We start from the raw sequence: 17,548 nt of genomic DNA, 5'->3' as shown, positions 1-17,548 counted from the left end.
GAACAGGGGTGTCCAAAGTTTTTGGCAGGAGGGCCACATCGTCTCTCTGACACTGTGTCGGGGGCCCGGGGAAAAAAAGAATTAATTTACATGTAAAATTTGAATAAATTTACATAAGTTTACATAAATGAATATATTAAAGATGAACTTATACGAATGAATGAAGGTCTTGCAATAGCTCAAGGCCTATAAAAGGCCTTGCACAAAGCAAGGCTGGCCTTTCCTTTGCTGCCGCTACTGCATCACAGACATGAAACAGCAAGCAGTGGAGGGAGCCCTCATCCCACAGCTCACACGAGTGGTCAAACAGTCTCCCTCATGCTGAGAGCAGTTGTGTCAGGCCAGCATGGGCTCCAATAAATCTCCAGAGGGCCAGAGGCTCATTGGAGACTGGGGGCTCCCTGAGGGCCACATTGAGAGGCCTTGAGGGCCGCAAGTGGCCCCAGGACCGGGGTTTGGGCACCCCGGGCTAGAACTAGGGTCTTTGGTGTCCAGTGAACCTAACCATAAGGGCTGAAAAGTTTCCCACTGTAGCCAATATTCTTACTCCAGAAAATGTTATACAAATAACATTTTTTAAAAGGTCACAGATACACACACCCAGGACATCAATGGTTGAGGCTCTCCCTTCCCACCACCAGCTCCACCTGGCTCACACTCACTTGCTGTCCAGGAGGTCCATGATGGGTTGTAGCACATTGTCAGCATCCTGGGCCACACTGCTGCAAGCACTGGCAGGCACATTTCCCGTGCCCTTCACCTGGCTCAGGATATCCCCCATCTGCTTTACACATTCCTCGATGTGTGGCTGGAAGCTGAAAGGAGAGTGGATGGGCTTCACCAGATGCTTGGCAAAACCATAGGCAGGCTCCCTTATCGAGCACAGAACATAAGAAGTGCCTTGCTAAAGTGGGACAAGATTAGCCCAGCATCCTATTTCAAACAGTGTCCAGCCAGATGCCATTCAGGGGACCCTCAAGCACAGCATAAACACCCTACCCTCCCGCTGTTTGTTCTCAACAACTTGCATTTGGGGGTAGAGAGTCCCTGTATAGTGAGGTCCTGTTCTGAGCTATCTTAAGAATAGAGTCCTACTGGATCAGAACAAAGGTCCATTCGGTCTAGTTCCTTTTTCCCAATAGTGGCCACCCAAATGCCTCTGGTGAGCTCAGGAGTAGGGCATAAAGGCAATATTTCTGCCCCAACCAATACCTCTTCTTGGGAGTCTCAACACTGAACATGATGCAGCTAAATCTTCCCACCCAGATTGTACCTGTTCATAAGATAAAATGCAAGAACTGCCTTGTTGAATTGAACCATCCATCTGGTTCAGTATTCACTTTCCAACAATGACTAACCAAAGTCTTCCAAGGAAGCTCATGAGAAGGGCATGAAGACAATATCCTTCCTTTCTTGGGTGTTCCCAGGATCTGGTATTCCAAGGTAGCCTATCCCTGGAAGTGTCATGTTAGTTATTATGGCTATAATCATTCCTGTCATGATTACATGAATGTGAATTCATCTGATTTGTGAGTGTGCGTTTTTCTCTTTTAGGGGGTGACTGTAATGAATATGGTAAAATCACTGGCAAGGCCAAACTCCATCTTGTAGGCCAGAAGCCATTTTGAAGCAGCTGTGGGAAAATGGTTTGTTAGAAGGTAGTGAGCAATTTATCATTCCTCCTTGTGCCAGTCCAGCTTTGAAATGTGATAAGCAGGTTGGTACCAAGGTGTCCCAGAGTAACAAGAGACAGCTGTGATTCTCTAGATAAGTTGGATGGGAGAGATTGCCCAGCAGTTGCATCAGCCAGTGAGGTCATCTTCTACAAGCTTTGGCTGGTACGAGTTTCTGGTTGGACAAAAGTTACTCTCAAGGTCAAAAAAGCCTGTTTTTAGGGCAGGAGGAGCTGATCTTCATCTTTCCATCATGGAATATGTGTGCAATCACAGCTGGTATGACGGGTTGAAGAGTTGCCCTTTGCCTATGCTTAGGAACTAGAAGGTCCAGGTGAGTGTTAGGTTTAATTTATTCTAAGAGATTAGGTTTGTTTTACCATTGTATGTGCATGTATTTATTCTCTCAAGTAATTAACTGCCTTTCAGTCATGTGTAATCATATTTCTATTATTTGAACCAGCGGTTCCCAACATTTTTTCACTTGCACACCCCTTGGCAGCCCATTTCCATAAATTGTACTTCTCATATTAGCCCCGCAAGGCATTCTAATATAGACCATTATTCAATTCTTTTTCAGGTACCTCAAAGGTATTGGCAAGTACCCCTGGGGGTAAACGTACCCCAGACTCGGAACCACTGTTTTAAACAAATGATTACTGTATGTTTTCACAGGCTTGTAAAGGAACTGATCCATCTAAGTTTCGCCTGGACCATTCAGTCAAACTACTGAAGTGAACCAGAGCTTTGAGGCTTGGGTCCCTGGAGTTGCAAGACTCAAGGCCCAATCCTATCTAACTTTCCAGAGTCAATGCTGCTGTGCCAGTAGGGCATGCACTGCATCCTATGGTGGGGGGACAGTCACGTAGGTAAGGGGACATTTTTTCCCCTAGTTCAGAACTGCATTGCAGCACTGGAAAGTTGGATAGGATTGGGACCTCTACAAGGGCTAGGGAGTTAGCCCATAGGACTCCAACTTAGCTGGAGGACTGGCATTTAAGGGAGTGGTGGCACCAACCAGAGGGTAGTTGGCGCTGAGAAACTGTACGCTCACCTGACTGGGGACATTGGCCCGTAGGGTAGAGATGTGCTTAGAAGCAATAGAGAATGTGAGGCTTATTTGCTGAGAAGTGTGCCCTGCTATCCCAATGAGAAATATGCCTCTTGAGTTGGTGGGATACTCACCCCTGTATAGACTGTATAGAAACTGTATAGACTGTATAGAGAACATTTCTGCATCTCTGACTCACTGAGAGTAGATAAGCCTGTGAGACAGAGGTGCATATGAACTGTTGGAAACCCAAGACTGTGACAGTGACCAGTGTTAGAAACAAGATCCTGGTCCAGAAGGATCCTTGGTATTATCTAGCAAGCCTTTTTTTGTTTTGTATTGATTGATCATTTAAACCAATTTACAACTCTCCCCGCCCCCCTTGTCAAAGGTTGGGGAATGTAATAACATATGTAAAATCACATACTATTCTGCCCCCCTCCCAGTTACCCATACCTGGTTGCAAACACTCGGCTCAGCTCATCCAAGACATTGTTGAGTTTCACCTGCAGCTCTTTAAGAATGTCACTAGCTTCTGTGTCCAGCTGGGAGGACAGAAGGCAACAGATGTCATTAGGAGTGACAGAATTAGCCCTTCTAGCATAACAGGGAAAAGAGGGAATGCCATTGTTATAGAGTTATATCTATATTTTATTGCTCTTGTGGCAGTGAAGCCTGCAACTCTTATAGGGTGAGCTGTTGTGATGTCATGGCATAGTCAGTTGCTCTGGGAACTCAGCACTTTTCAGTCCAGACCAGCAACACCAGCCCACAAATCTTTTAGGATCAATATGTCAGCTAATAATCCTGGATGCCTGCCAAACAGGAATGTTTAAAGAATTCATCTGTTCACCTGAAATGGTCAGGGTTGGAGAGTAGAGTAGAAAGTATAACATGTGGAGGAACTATTCACATTCCAAGGATGAAGTCTGGTCAATATTTTATGGTCCACCTCCACCACTTCCTCCATGGTTCCCAAAGCTCCTTGTAAAATATGAGGAGAATCCTGGGAGCAGAACCTCTCTGCTCCTAGCATCCTCCCCACTTAGCTGCTTTACAAGAAGGGGCAGGGGAGGTAAGATGGCAGCTTTCTTCCTGAGCACAATGGAAACTGCTTGGGGAAAGAGTTGCAGGAGCAGCACAGCTGTAGGAGGAGCTGTAAGTGTAAGCCTCTCCTATCCTAGAGCAGCAGCAGATGGAGAAGCTGGACAGGTGGCAGGAAGGGAAGCATGGTGTGTGGCCAGATGAAAGTTGGGGGCTTCTACTAGCTGGCTAGCCGCCCCCTCCGTGATTTTGCTCCTCAACCTGCCACTCAAAGTGACATTTCCAGCCAGACACATGGGTGGGCCACCCCAGTTTATGAAGATAGCTTGAAATGCCAACCTCTTTCCCTCCCATGGCTTCGAACATCTTCTCCAGTTGGACACGCAGTTGCTGAATGTTGTTCATCAGGATACAGGGCTGGAGTAGAGATGGAAAAATCACTGTTACTAACATTCAAAAGATCAAGTAGGGCATTCCCTTTATTGGGACTGACTGCAACATCACAAGGCATTGAAAAAGCTTTTGAGTTCCACTAAACTCTTTATCAGATTGGATGCTAAGCAAAACAAGGTGGGAGGAAACCTGAACCTTGAGCCTCAAAGTCTACAGTACACAACATTTTTAAGGTGGAGTGCAAAAGGAACAGAGGAAGCTGCCTTATATAGTAGCAGGCTGTAGTTCAATGGTTCAGTACCATCTGCACTGACTGATAACAAGTCTTCAGAGTTTCAGACAGTGCTTGTTTCTAACCCTGCCTGTGGCTGGAACTGAACCTAGGACCATCCCCTTGCAAAGCAGATGCTCAGCCCACTGAGCTATTGCCCCTCCCCAATGCTAAGGGGGAGAAGACCCCCCCCCAAAAGAAAGAAGATACATCACCACTTTCTCTTTCTCTTTGGAGCAGTAGGAGGCAAAATCCTTAGAGATGATCTCAGCATACTGCAGCAGGACATTGCTTATTGTCTGAAAGCAAAGGTGGCAAAGGGTTAGAGCAGCCATTTTCAACCACTGTGCCGTGGCATATTGATGTGCCATGAATGGTCTGCACATGTGCCATGGGAGTTTAGGGGCGGGTTATTTATTAGTAGGGCCATTGGGGGATGTGGGTCCCCACCAACAACATGGTGTGCCTTATCAATTGTCAAAAGACTGATGATGTGTCTTGACAATTTTAGTACCTTGTCAGTGTGCCATGAGACAAAAAAGATTGAAAATCACTGGGTTAGAGGATTAGAGGAAGACGATCTAAAACATGATAACCAAAGAATGGCCTTGTTGGATTAGATTAAGCATTCATCTAGTCCCATATCCTTTTTCCAACAGTGGATAGTTGTTCACAAGTTCACAAGGAGGTCATGAACTATCTCCAAACCATTAGCTCCCATCACCCAGCAATTTTGGGCAATTAATGAGCACACTGGCTAACAAAGGGATGACTGCCCAGCAACTATGACGTGAAATGGTGAAAATCCTGAATTTCCAAAGTGAATGATGACTATTGATATAATTGGACCGCATTGCCTGGAGCCTGTCCAAGGATGTTGCTGTTCCCCTACCTATTTCTTCCTTACCTTGGCAAATCTCCGCATGTAGTGGCCCACAATCTGTGGATCAGGGCACTCCAGCTTCTTGATGATTTCAAAGCTCTGATTCAGTTGGGAAAAGACGTCAACCACGGAGCAGGAGAAGAGAGCATGCTCTGATGTTTGCTGAAACTGGAGAAACACACAAGAGGGGGGAAAAGGGTCTGAGATCTTTTTACAGAGCCAGATTCTATTACAGACCACCCTGGAGAGATGGGATTCCAATAGATTGACCCTGTAATGAAGTTTTTCCTTTAAAAATATACCTATTGTTATTGACTCTGTGTTTCAACACTAGGGAGTCAAACTCAGGTCTACAGTTCTAACCAGGTCTACTCAGAAGTAAGTCCTATTTTATTCAATGGGGCTTACTCTCAAGAAGGTGTGATTAGGATTGCAGCCTAAGAGCCCGCGCGGACCACAGTCACAAGCATGCCATAAGGCAGGTTTGTGGGGCTTACCACTGGGCTCTGGCCGGAGCTGGCTCAGCTCCAGCTGCCGCTGAGCCAGTGCGCGTCAGGCACCCAAGTTCCACGGCTCGGTGGTCTCTGTGACCGCTGGGCTGTGGAATAGGAAATGGGGGCATGGTCGGGGGCGTGGGGGAGGCATTCCGGGGAGGGGGGAGGTGTGGTCGAGGGTGTGGGGGGCGTTCCTGGTGGCGGGGGAGAGGCGGGACCGTGGAGCCGAGCTCTGCTGGATCCAAGGCGCTTGGGCAGGGCTGCTTGCCCTACACGAGCACCTTCACTTTAGTGGCAACCAAACAGTCGCCGCTAAAGTGAGTAGTACCATTGCAGGACTGCTTCCCTTACTTGGGGGAAGGGGACGAACGTCCCCTTCTCCCGAGGAGCCTCCTGCAGTAGCACGGGAGGCTCTGGATCCGGTGGGAGCCCTTTGTGGAGCCTCCGGGTCCCACAGCTCCGGGCAGCTCAGGATTGGGCTGTAAGTCCTTAAACACAAAAAGTGGTAACAGGTTCAGAATAAGCAGTTCGGTTATCAGGTACTTGGCTTTCAATTTGATTGTTAATGTTTTATTTTGCTATTTTATCCTACTGTATGTATTTTGTTTGCAAAATACATCCTACTGTATGTATTTTGTATGTATGTATGTATGTTTTTTAAAAAATTGTCTCTCAAGTAAAATGGTTATTGTTCATTTTATAGTTACAATGCAAGCAAAAGTGATGAATATTCTGGATGAAATGGATATAAAGAGTTGCAAATTGCTTGAACCAGGTTTCAAACCACTTTTAAAATTTAGGGTCTGAACCAAAGAATTAAAGGAAAATTTATCAATCTGAAGCAGGACTAACCCCAATTTTTAATACCTCAGCTCCCTGATCACCTTCTCCCCATTCCACCAAAATATTTCCTCTGGGGACAGAGCCACACATCACAAGATAAATCTCTAATGTGACACGTTACCCCATCTTTCTTGTCCCGTTCTAAGGCTCCATGCAGGAAATCTCGTGAGACTTCTTCATTCTCATCCAGCCATTGTATAACAAAAGGCTCAAACCACCTGAGAAAACGAAAGGAGAGAGACTGAAGCCAAGCCAGGGAGTCTCGGCTTTAAAACACAAACGGTGACAGAAAAATACAAAACACACAGAGATGTTTCTGAAATTCTCCTCACTGCTATTTCCCCTCAGAAATTTCTGTTCTCAGAAACTGCTATTTCCCTTGCAGTTTTGGTTTGCTGGTCTAAATTGGAACGGATGCAGTCGGAATTCTCTATTATTCCGGTTTATGTTTCTGAATTTTACACAGAGCATTGTGCAGCTTTCGGTTTCTTCATTTTCTTTGTCTTTGCCCCTCCTCTAGCTACATTTTAAAAATTCTTATGCTCACATTTTTTCAATGTTGTTTGTGGAACAATAGATACAACATGAATGAACTGAAATGGGAGTGTATAAATACAACAGCGAACACAACACACCACTACAGGTTCATTTTTAAAACACTACACAAAAGCAGTCTTGATGTGATCTTATCTATGACTGTAACAAAATTATTTTTGTGTGGCATTTTGCCAAAGTTCAGGCAGTGGTGTCACTAGGATTCGCGTCACCCAATGCAGTAGAAAAAGAAATTAGAGTATCAATGCAATCCCTACCACACTTGCATTTCCTCTCTGAGTAGGGAATACCACTGAACCTGCCCATTAACAAGGCTGATGGAAGAGCGTTACAAATTAAAATAAATAATTATAATTAATTAAATAAGGGGGAGTCAGTCCTGTTCCACCAAGTGAATTTTCTCTGTAGTCTGCTTGCAATAACAACCCCCCAAAAGAATCAGTGAGATTTCCAGCCCTCCCCAGTGCCTAACCCAGTGCCCAGTTTAAAGTTCTTCTATTTCAGGCTTATCAAGATAAAGACCCACCTGGCTTTACAAGTGCAAAATAGAAAACATTCCCCTTACCAGTTCAAGCCTCTTTTTTGTTGTCCTCTTTAGTGGGGATGGGGGGGGAGGCTGCCTTCTGGAGCATTTGTTGCGCTCCAGTTCCATCAGATCAGGACTATTCTGGTATCCTCACTTTCCCCTTTGCCTGGCCTGACCACAAGCCAAGGCACATCTGCCTACCCACGTGTAAACACGACCATGAGGCTGTTTCGCTTTCCATAGGGCTCAATACATTCGCAGCTGGGAGGGAGGGGCCTCCTTCTTGGGTGTTTTCTGGGGGCTGCATTCATTGGATAGGGACTATTCTGGTGTCATTGGATTCCTCTCAGCCTGCCCTTTCTGGGCAAGTATGGCAAGTATGACTATGGCAAGTATGCCCACTTGCGAGTAAACATGCGATACGACTTGGTTTCACTTTCTATAGGGCTCTATGCATTTTTTCTTTCCGGTTTTTTGGCCATAACATTTGAAAGAAAGGAGCTATTTCACTCTGGTTTTTTGCATTGCATTCCGCTGGAAATTCCGCATCCAGCAGTGTATGGCATGATGGGGTTGCTCCTAAAACCATGACTTTAGCGCGTCACCCCCCTTGTGTGTCACCCGGTGTGGCCCGCACCCTCTGCACCACTCTAGCGACGCCACTGAGTTCAAGAACTCATGGCCCACAAAATGGCACAAAAACAATCCTAATACAAATAGACATATTCAATCTTGTCAATGCTTTTTTTTGCAGTGTTTTATCAATGTGCTCATGCTTAACACAGTGGGAGGTGGGGAAATGCAAATTAACAAAAAGCTGCAGAACAATGTGCACGCTCTAATTCTGGAATGAATTTTAGAAATTTCCCCTAGTTAAACCCGGACTGAAAAGCAGTGGGCTACAGGACAGACTACCATTCAGAAACATCATCATTGACATCCTTCAGTCTTGGGAGACTATGGTATCACGCCCTGAAAAGTGGTTCCGGACATTCAGAAACAATAAAAGTAACAAAATGATCTATTCAGAAAAATTTGAAATTTGAATAAGTTTGGAAATTCTGTTGAAATTTCATTATAGGCTTAAACATGGGAAAGCAAACTAGTACTTACGCAGGGTATTCGGGAACCCGGGTCTTGAAGGAAGGGAGGTCAGTGACATATTCATTATACAGCCACTTCACCTTAAAGTGCAGGTTCATATAATCAGCGCTCTTGCACAGGCGATGTTTGTCATGTTCTGGAGAGGAGACACCGAGAAAGGGGGGAGTAAGCAAGAGGTATGCAAAGGAGAACTTAGTTTTCTGGAGATTCACGGTTACTCAAAATGTAGCTTGCTGTGATCTGGCCTTTGATGCTTTACCTGCTTTACGACTCCTGGGTTGATGGATCGGACATGGTAAGGCAAAGGAATACAAAGATCAGAGCCAAAATGCACTGTCCCGACACCTGGGACAATGATGCCACAATGTCACATGACATTGTGATGTCACTTCCAGTCTCAGAAGAGGGGGCAGTTGCTACAGTGGCTTCGTACACCCCGTTCCTTCCCTTGCAGAAGCCTGGAGCCTCCACAGGTGGGCACGCAAAGTCCCCAGTGCCTCCTCCATAACAAGGACAGAGCCAGGGGGCTGTCACGCGCCCCCACTTGGCATAGCACCAGGGGCAGGTGTCCCTCAGGATCTGCCCTAATTACAGCTCTGCTAGGGAACTCACCTTCCATTGCATATTTCATATCCTGAGCAAAAAGATTCCACATCACTTCAGCACTGATCTTTCCAACATTCAGCTCTTGAGGGAACCTGGAAAGAGGTCAGAGGTGGAATGAGAAGGAAGAAGCAGCAACACTTGAAGCAACAATGTTTTGCACCCCAGATTCTCTGTTGGGCTTTGAAATTTGAGTCGCCTCTTTTGGCACTTACTCTGCTGCATACTTACTGGTTGAGGCAGGGTGTGTATGAGTTCTTATCTTCCTCGATGATCGACACTATCAAGGTGATAAGTTTGGACCAAAAATCAAGATTCTTGATGCTGGGCCCTTGCTCTTCAGGTGGCACTTCACCCTTCTTGGTCTAAGAGGGGTGAATTCAAAAAGAAAAGACATATAATCAGCATGATATGATTATTCTTTGAAACACCACCTGATATTCCCTCACATCTCCTTCTTGGAAGCTGGAGGCCCCAGGGAAGATGCTGAGGTCGAGAAGCATACTATCCTTGGAACAAAAGATTCACTGCTTCCTGGATCCTGGAAAGAGATGGCAAGGGCAGTTGGCTGAAGGTAAAAAGCAAGCAGGAAATGCTAAAAGAGTAAATCCAGGGAGCAATTTGGATGAGGAGACTTTCAGAAGCATCCCTAGATGATACCAGCAGGTCCCTGTTCTGAAAAACTAGCTGTTGAGCCTGTGTACCAGTCTGGTTTGGGATCTGTAGTGCCTTATATAACCTTGTGTGGAACTCACTGGGTCAGTCTGGTACTCGCGACTATAGAGTTCATGGCAGTTGTTGAAGATGTACTCATACGTTGAGTTGAGGCAGGCCTTCACACAATCCTTCACTACCTGACTGGCTCGTGGTGGGCTCTGGAGCTCCTGGACCTAAATGGGTACAGTGGGGGAGGAAGGAAACCAAAATCAGAAATACCAGAAGACTGGCCCTATTACATGCATTTAAGCTAGGGTATAGGCATGGATATACCAAAACAATGGAGCTGTAGCACCTATATCTCCTATAGATATCTCCTGCGGTCGCATTCCATGTTCAGGATGCCAATGACAAGATATACTAATTAAAACACTGATTCAGCCATCAGTCTTGCCTCTCCAAAACGTATCAGATGCTGACCATCGTAGTGTTTAAAAGCATAATCTGTATGTTCATTTAACTGAATACTCATTCCTCTCTCTCTCTCTCACACACACACACACACACATGTTTAAGACACACACACACACGTTTAAGACACACATACACAATTGGTTTATTTAAAGTGTGACACTGCTGAACTAGAATGTTCCAACCCTAACAGAAGCATGCATGTGATAAAGTGGGTTCTCATCCACAGAAGCCAATTGTAAGGAACCACAAGACTTATCTATCATCTTTGGTGTAACAGATTTCACACAGTCAGTAGTCCAGAGTGAACAACGGGAAACCTCTCTGGGGCCACCATAAGCATTTGGGAGCAAGGGTTTGAATTGCCCAAGCTTCGCAATGTAACCCTCAATAATCTTTGCAAAGTGAGGGAGGGGATTGGGGGCTGCTGGACAGTTACCTTCATCCGGAAGAAGGTGATGCTGGTCAGGAGGTCCACAGTCGATTTGAGGTCCTGCAGCCTTTCCGGACTGCTGGCAGGGAAGTTATTCTGCCAGAGAAGGAAGAGAAAGAGTACTTCAGTGCTTCCAACAAAACTCAGGCTGCAATTCTATACAGGTGTGCGTCACTTAACAACGAGGATGCATTCCTGCACTCCTGTCATCAAGTGACGCTAATGTTAATTGATGTCACCTGTTCCAAGCCCCTGAAGTCCAGGGCAGTTGCGCTCCTCTCACCTCTGGAGACTTTTCTGAGACCCTCAGAAGCAGCGCTTCTTATAAGGCATTCTGTGGCCCAGGGAAGCCCCTGGAGTTGTGTCTTTTCAGCCATTCTGACCCTTGCAGAGGCAGCGTGCAGATGTGAACGCCCTCTGCAGGGCTCAGAAAAGCCTCTGGAGGCAAGGGGAGCATAGCTGCCCTGGGCTTCGGAGGCTTGGGGGGGGGGCAAACAGTGATTGGTGACAGAGCGTCGCATATGTGGCCCATCACTGGTTGGAGTGTTACTAGGCAACATTCACCTGTACACACTTCCTTGGGAGTAAGTTCCATTGAAATCAGTGGGGCTTACCTCTGAGCAGACATGCATAAGATTGTGCTGTCAGCAATTCCCAGCCACTCTTGACATTGTGCCACCCCTCATCTCTGTTTGCATGGACCTTTCCAGCTCCTTTATGAACTGACTGTCAAAGCTGCACCACTGGTAGTGCAATGCTTTGTATTGTTACCTGGAAGTCACTCCCACTGAACTGCATGGCGCTGAGTCCTTGGGAAATGCAGACAGGATGACATTGTACAATTGGTTGAAACCTCTTGAGCATCTCAAAAGGAAACTCCAATTAATTGAGCAGTTGTTTGGGGTTTTTTTAAATGGTTGTTGATTTTGGGAGTTGTCACCCAATTCAAGGAAAATGGAGGGCACGGTCCTAATGGAGGCTTGTGCTGGTGGAACAAGCACTTTGCTGTCGCGTGCTGTTGCAAATGTGCAGTAAAGCACATTCCGACGGTATACCATGTAGGCCTGCTGGCGGGAAGACCAAAGGGCCTTCCTGCCAGGCCAGTGTAAGGAGCAGCACATGCTGGATGAGGTAAGTCACCCATTGAGCGGCAGAGGAGTGAGGCGAGGGTGGGGATGGGGCAGAAGGGTGGCAACGGTGGAAGATGGCAATGGGGGTGGGTGAATTGGGCCTGGGAGGGGGACCGGATCAGCACTGGCAGTGCGCATTGTATCCTATCCCCCTTCTCAAGCCTGATCCACCAATACGGATCAACCTGTACTTGTGCCAGTGGTTTAGCTGGTGTGGGTCCAAGTAGACCTGTTGTGAAGGCTGAGGCTTTCCTTAGGGAAGGGTATGAATGTCCCCTTACCCCAAGGAGATTTTCTTCCTGCTAAATTTCCCCATGGGATGCAGTGCAAACCACGCTGGCTTCGGAATGGAGGAATTTGTGCTGCATTGGATTGACCATTGGTTCATTATATATGTTTTGGCCCATTACTTAATTGAAATAAATTTGTAAAGGAGTATAGACAATATGGAGATCAGCCCTCAGCTAATCTGGATAATTCTCTCCCCACCCCCTGAGCATGCACATATACATTCATGGGAGACCTCCTTACCCGGTACATAGAAAGATCGATCCGAAGGGAATTGTGCAGCTGGTCCAGCAATTTGACGAACCGTTCTTTCTGTCAAAAGAGACAGGCCCCAGAAGCAGGTAAATGAAGTTAAAGAAATGGGAGCTCCAACCCCCCACCCGTGCTTCCCAAACTCTTTATATAGTTCTAGTTCTAAAAGGATTCAATACCAGAGTCTTTGAATGAAGGAACAAAGCCCTAGCTTAAAATAAATAAATAAATAAATAACTGCATGCACCTCAGGGCAGGGAATTGTCCATGGGGCACAAGTCTGGAAATTCTCCTCTTTGAAACTCAAGGGGCACCTACAGTATGGGCTCAAAAGGTCACTTTGTCCTGGTGTGTCCAATTCAGCTTATATTCTTCTGAGCTTCAGATTGCCCAAGTCTTTTCTCTGGACCCCTATTTGCAAGCGATGTACGGTACAGCAATCTTCTTTTCACAAGGGGCACTTTACATTGGGGCAGATGACTTCTAGGAGGGGGTTCAGAAACTTTCTCCCTCTTGCCTAAATTCTGTAGCAAAAACAGCAGGTCTAATTCCACCTGTTTATGTGTTGAAGATTTAGGAAGATCCACCCTGGAGTGTAAATTGGCTGTATGCTCAATTGCCTTATGCTCCATGTTGAGATTATAAGAGGAGTCTTATAGGCAAACCTGTAAGCGTATGGTACTGGAGAAATTGGCTCAGTGGATTCAGGCAACAGCCAACCACCTTACTCTCTGTGCCTGGTGGCAGCTCTCTGGAAGAAGATATCTCTGTGAACTGCTGTTCTTGAGCGCCGCCAATTCCAGTGGCCAAAGGAGGCACTGCAGCTTATTGATAATTTATCAGATTAGATCAGGGGTGTCCAAAGTTTTTGGCAGGAGGGCCACATCAGCTCTCTGACTCCGAGTCGGGGGCCGGGGGGAAAAAAGAATTAATTTACATTTAAAATTTGAATAAATTTACATAAGTTTTCATAAATGAATATATTAAAGATGAACTTATATGAATGAATGAAGGTCTTGCAATAGCTCAAGGCCTATAAAAGGCCTTGCACAAAACAAGGCTGGCCTTTCCTTTGCTGCTGCTGCTGCATCACAGATGTGAAAGAGCAAGCAGTGGAGGGAGCCCTCATCCCACAGCTCACACGAGAGGTCAAACAGTCGCCCTCACGCTGAGAGTAGTTGCATTGGGCCAGTGCTGGCTTCAACAAAACTCCGGAGGGCCAGAGGCTCATTGGAGACTGGGGGATCCCTGAGGGCCGCATTGAGAGGCCGCGAGGGCCGCAAGTGGCCCCTGGGCCGGGGTTTGGGCACCCCTGGATTAGATGAAGGAGGCCAAAGAAGTTTCATCTGCTCCTATAAAACTACATATTCTGGCCAGGCTCCTTAGAGTGAGCAACTTTTTGCCCTAGGCTGAAAACCTGGCCGCTATCAGACTACTTATCAGCATATTCATCTTGCTTCACCTCCTCTAGCCAATTTATCTCATGATGGCCACTGGTCTGTTCATCTCTCTCAGTGGAGGTTCCTTCCAACTCAGCTTTTCATGCTCCAGGACTGATCTAATTCGATCAAAAGATCCATGGCTTAATTGGATTCCAAAATCTTGGGGGCCTCTATGGTACCTCTAAACATGGACAGAGTACCTCCTCTCATCAACACGTCATCCCAGCTATTTATTTTGAATTTGCACAAATTGGGATTTGCACAGAAGAGTGTGTAGCAGACTTTGGCCATCTACCATTGCTGGGATTATTTCTGTGCTTAACTGCATGCACCTTAGGGCAGGGGACTAGCCACATGATGCAGTGCAGGAATCCTTGCTCGGTGAAACGTGAGAGCAGCCCATTCTTAGGACTTGGTTTGACTGGGGCCATGATTTCTGAGATAACAGATTCAGAGCCCAGAGACAATCCTAACAGCTGTGCCCACAACTATAAGCTCCAGGGCAATTCCAAGTTGTTCACTCCAGAGGGATAATTGTAAACAGGGGTAAAAAAGTGGGAGTGGGAACCTGTTCCTGTGTTCTACCTTCACATGCCCAATCAGGACATGTCCAAGCTATTGGGCACCTTGACCAGGATTCCCTGGTTCACACATTCCCCACCACCCTTTCCCAAGAACCTTGAGCAAAGCAGATGGGACAAGAGACTCAGCGTTGGTGCAACACTACATGCAGACAGCAAACAATCATTTGGAAAAAAAAAATTACCTATGGAGACACCCCCTAGGGGGACCTTCCCCCTAGCCCCAAGCTACTTAGGGCACAGTCTTAACCAACTTTCCAGCACTGACATAGCTGTGCCAATGTAGCATGTACTGCATCCTGCAGTGGAGAGGAGTCAAGGGGGCCTCCTCAAGGTAAGGACATATTTATTACCTTAACTTGGGACAGCATTGTGGCTAGGCCAGTGCTGGAAAGTTGGTTAGGACTGCACCCTAAATCAAATTATGGGGCAAACTAGCCCCCTCCCCTAACTGATTATCACTTTTCCCCACACGTTTCTGCTGCTCTGTATTTGGTGCCAACACCCTAGTTCTGGTTGCTATTTAGTAAAATAATGTCACATATGTACACCCATGTGCAACATGCAATATGTGGCCATCGTGTGCAAAATAAGCACAGTGGCACTGAGTGGGTGGCTTCCATGCAGAGGCTATACTTATTCCCCCATAGCAATATTAGCACAATATTTCGACATGTGAGGGATGGCCTGGATAGTATGTATAGGGAACCAGCAAGTGTGTGCATATGTATTGTGTGTGTGTACATTCTCTGTACACAGTCTCTGGGGTGAAGATTGGATCATCCATTGTCATTGTACATGATTGGATGTGCCTATTCTTAAAATGTTGTTTCTGTGTATAGTGTTTGATTTTTCATCATCTGCTTGGCAACCATTCATTTCTATGGGAGAATAATAACAGGGTACACTTGACACCAGTGGGTGGAGGGCAAAATGTTGGCCATGCCTGGGTGATCTCAATGTCTGGTCAACGTTTGCCTTCAACTCAACCTTGTCCCCTGTTGATATCCTATAGATATGAGTGGGAACCATTGAGAACTGAGCCTCTTTTTTATCTACATAGACACACCTCTTCATGTGCCAAGCTCTGCTCTGGGCTACTATCTCATGGCTAGAGTGTAGTGAAAGTTCTGGAAACAACTTATTATGCATGTTGATGATCTGGCCCCAGCCAGGTGAAGCTACCTGAGAGTTCAACTCTCCTACTCTTCCCATTTATCAAGTAAAGTTGGGGCATTTAGGCCCAAATCCTAAACAAATTTCCAGCACTGGCATAGCAGTGCCAATGGGGCATGTGCTGCATCCTGCAGTTGGGTGGAACTCATGGTGGCCTCCTCATAGTAAGGGAATGTTTGTTACCTTACCTTGGAGCTGCAGTGCCCTTATGTCGGTGCTGGGAAGTGGGTTAGGATGGCGCCCTTAGTTACATCCACCCCAACTTGCCTCACCTGTTTGACTCTCATGTGTTTTCCAAGCATCACTATTTAACATTTAGCCCTTTGCATCCTTCTATCCTGTAGGGTTTATATCACTGGCCGTTTTGATGTGCAAGCTCCTTGAAGTCTTTTTTGTTTGTTTATGGAACTCTGGAATGTGTTGTGTACAGTATATTGAGGTTCTTGCATATCTGGGAACATGAATGCATTCCTATGACAATCACAATTAACATTAATTATTCATGATTGTCACGCATGATTAACCATTCTTATTAATGTTGCTTATTAACTATTATTACTCATTATTAATTACTTATTAAAATAAGCCTTCCTTCCCAGCCCATTCTTCAATCTCTCTTCCTACTGCCAGCTGTCTTCCAATCTCACCTAACCTTCTTGCGTATTCTATGACTGCAGTGGCTTCCAACTTTCAGCCCCGTTCCACTAGGATTTGTGCTTCCAGCACCCCGTATTGCTGGCTGCTCGCCCCACCTATCTTGCAAGTTTCCACCCCCACCACACCCCTCCCCACTATTCCTCCACCCCTATGCTGAGCCCTCTCCCCTGCCCCCCCCACCCCAGGCCTGCATCCTCATCTATTGCTAATGCACGAGAGACAACGAGAAGCGGTTCTTGCAAAAGAGAGCACAGATGCATATCCGCCACAACACAGCCTCCGTAGCACGCCTTAGCACCGGCCACGGCACACAGAGGGTTAAAGCGACAGTCTGGTTTTTGGGGGGGAGGGAAAACGCCCAATTTTTAGGCTCTCTGAGAGGAAAAAGAAGAAAGAAAGAAACATTTGTACAAAGCCTAACATTTGCTTTATCAAAACGATTTTTTTTTTTTTTGCAGGTGCAACTTGGAAATGACAACAGAAAGAAAAAAAGACTGAGACCTAAAGGTGCCCTCATTGCCTTGCACAGAATGCAACTGACTAAATACAGGGCTTGTTTACACACATTACAGAAGTGGTCAGGAATTTCACCTGCCCTCCCTCCTGGATTATGTCTGCAGTTGTAACAAAAGAGAAATGACTCCTTTCATAAGGAAAGGGAAACCCACAGATATATGTGTCATGCGAATGCCACATGTTAGCAATGGGTGCTGTATGACCTCTGACCACAAGTCAAAGAACTGTGTGTGAACATGCCACCGCTGGCCGACCTGTGAAAAATGCACGACGAAGAGAAACCCTGTTCTTAAAACTCCTTGCAGCCCTGTTAAGTTAAAACCATTGTGGCAGAGTCAGTTAAAGGGGCTGGAATTTGAACTCACATTCTCCAGTGCAAGCCACATGTGCCTCACTGAATTATTACTGCATTTATTCTCTCTCTCTCTCTCTCTCTCTCTCTCTCTCTCTCTCTCTCTCTCTCTCTCTCTCTCTCAGACACACACACACACACCCAAATGCTCAT

General features: G+C 46.2%; 1 protein-coding gene across 1 annotated transcript in view; it reads right to left on the bottom strand.

Annotated features, from left to right (window-relative positions):
- UNC13A (unc-13 homolog A) overlaps positions 1 to 17,548 on the bottom strand; it is a 100,904-nt gene that overhangs the window by 30,864 nt on the left and 52,492 nt on the right. Inside the window, exons 23-34 of the mRNA XM_066635597.1 lie at positions 12,663 to 12,731; positions 11,008 to 11,097; positions 10,196 to 10,330; positions 9,672 to 9,805; positions 9,450 to 9,535; positions 8,847 to 8,973; positions 6,774 to 6,870; positions 5,340 to 5,483; positions 4,648 to 4,731; positions 4,108 to 4,185; positions 3,181 to 3,269; positions 663 to 815 (exon numbers count right to left, since the gene is read on the bottom strand). Of these exons, the coding sequence (XP_066491694.1) occupies positions 663 to 815; positions 3,181 to 3,269; positions 4,108 to 4,185; positions 4,648 to 4,731; positions 5,340 to 5,483; positions 6,774 to 6,870; positions 8,847 to 8,973; positions 9,450 to 9,535; positions 9,672 to 9,805; positions 10,196 to 10,330; positions 11,008 to 11,097; positions 12,663 to 12,731 (1,286 nt within the window). The remainder of the gene's footprint in view (positions 1 to 662; positions 816 to 3,180; positions 3,270 to 4,107; positions 4,186 to 4,647; positions 4,732 to 5,339; positions 5,484 to 6,773; positions 6,871 to 8,846; positions 8,974 to 9,449; positions 9,536 to 9,671; positions 9,806 to 10,195; positions 10,331 to 11,007; positions 11,098 to 12,662; positions 12,732 to 17,548) is intronic.

This window comes from Tiliqua scincoides, chromosome 8 (genome assembly GCF_035046505.1).
Source record: "Tiliqua scincoides isolate rTilSci1 chromosome 8, rTilSci1.hap2, whole genome shotgun sequence".
In the NCBI taxonomy this organism is placed as follows: domain Eukaryota; kingdom Metazoa; phylum Chordata; class Lepidosauria; order Squamata; family Scincidae; genus Tiliqua; species Tiliqua scincoides.
The sequence above is the reverse complement of the archived record's forward strand: the minus strand, read 5'-3'. Positions and strand labels throughout refer to the sequence as shown.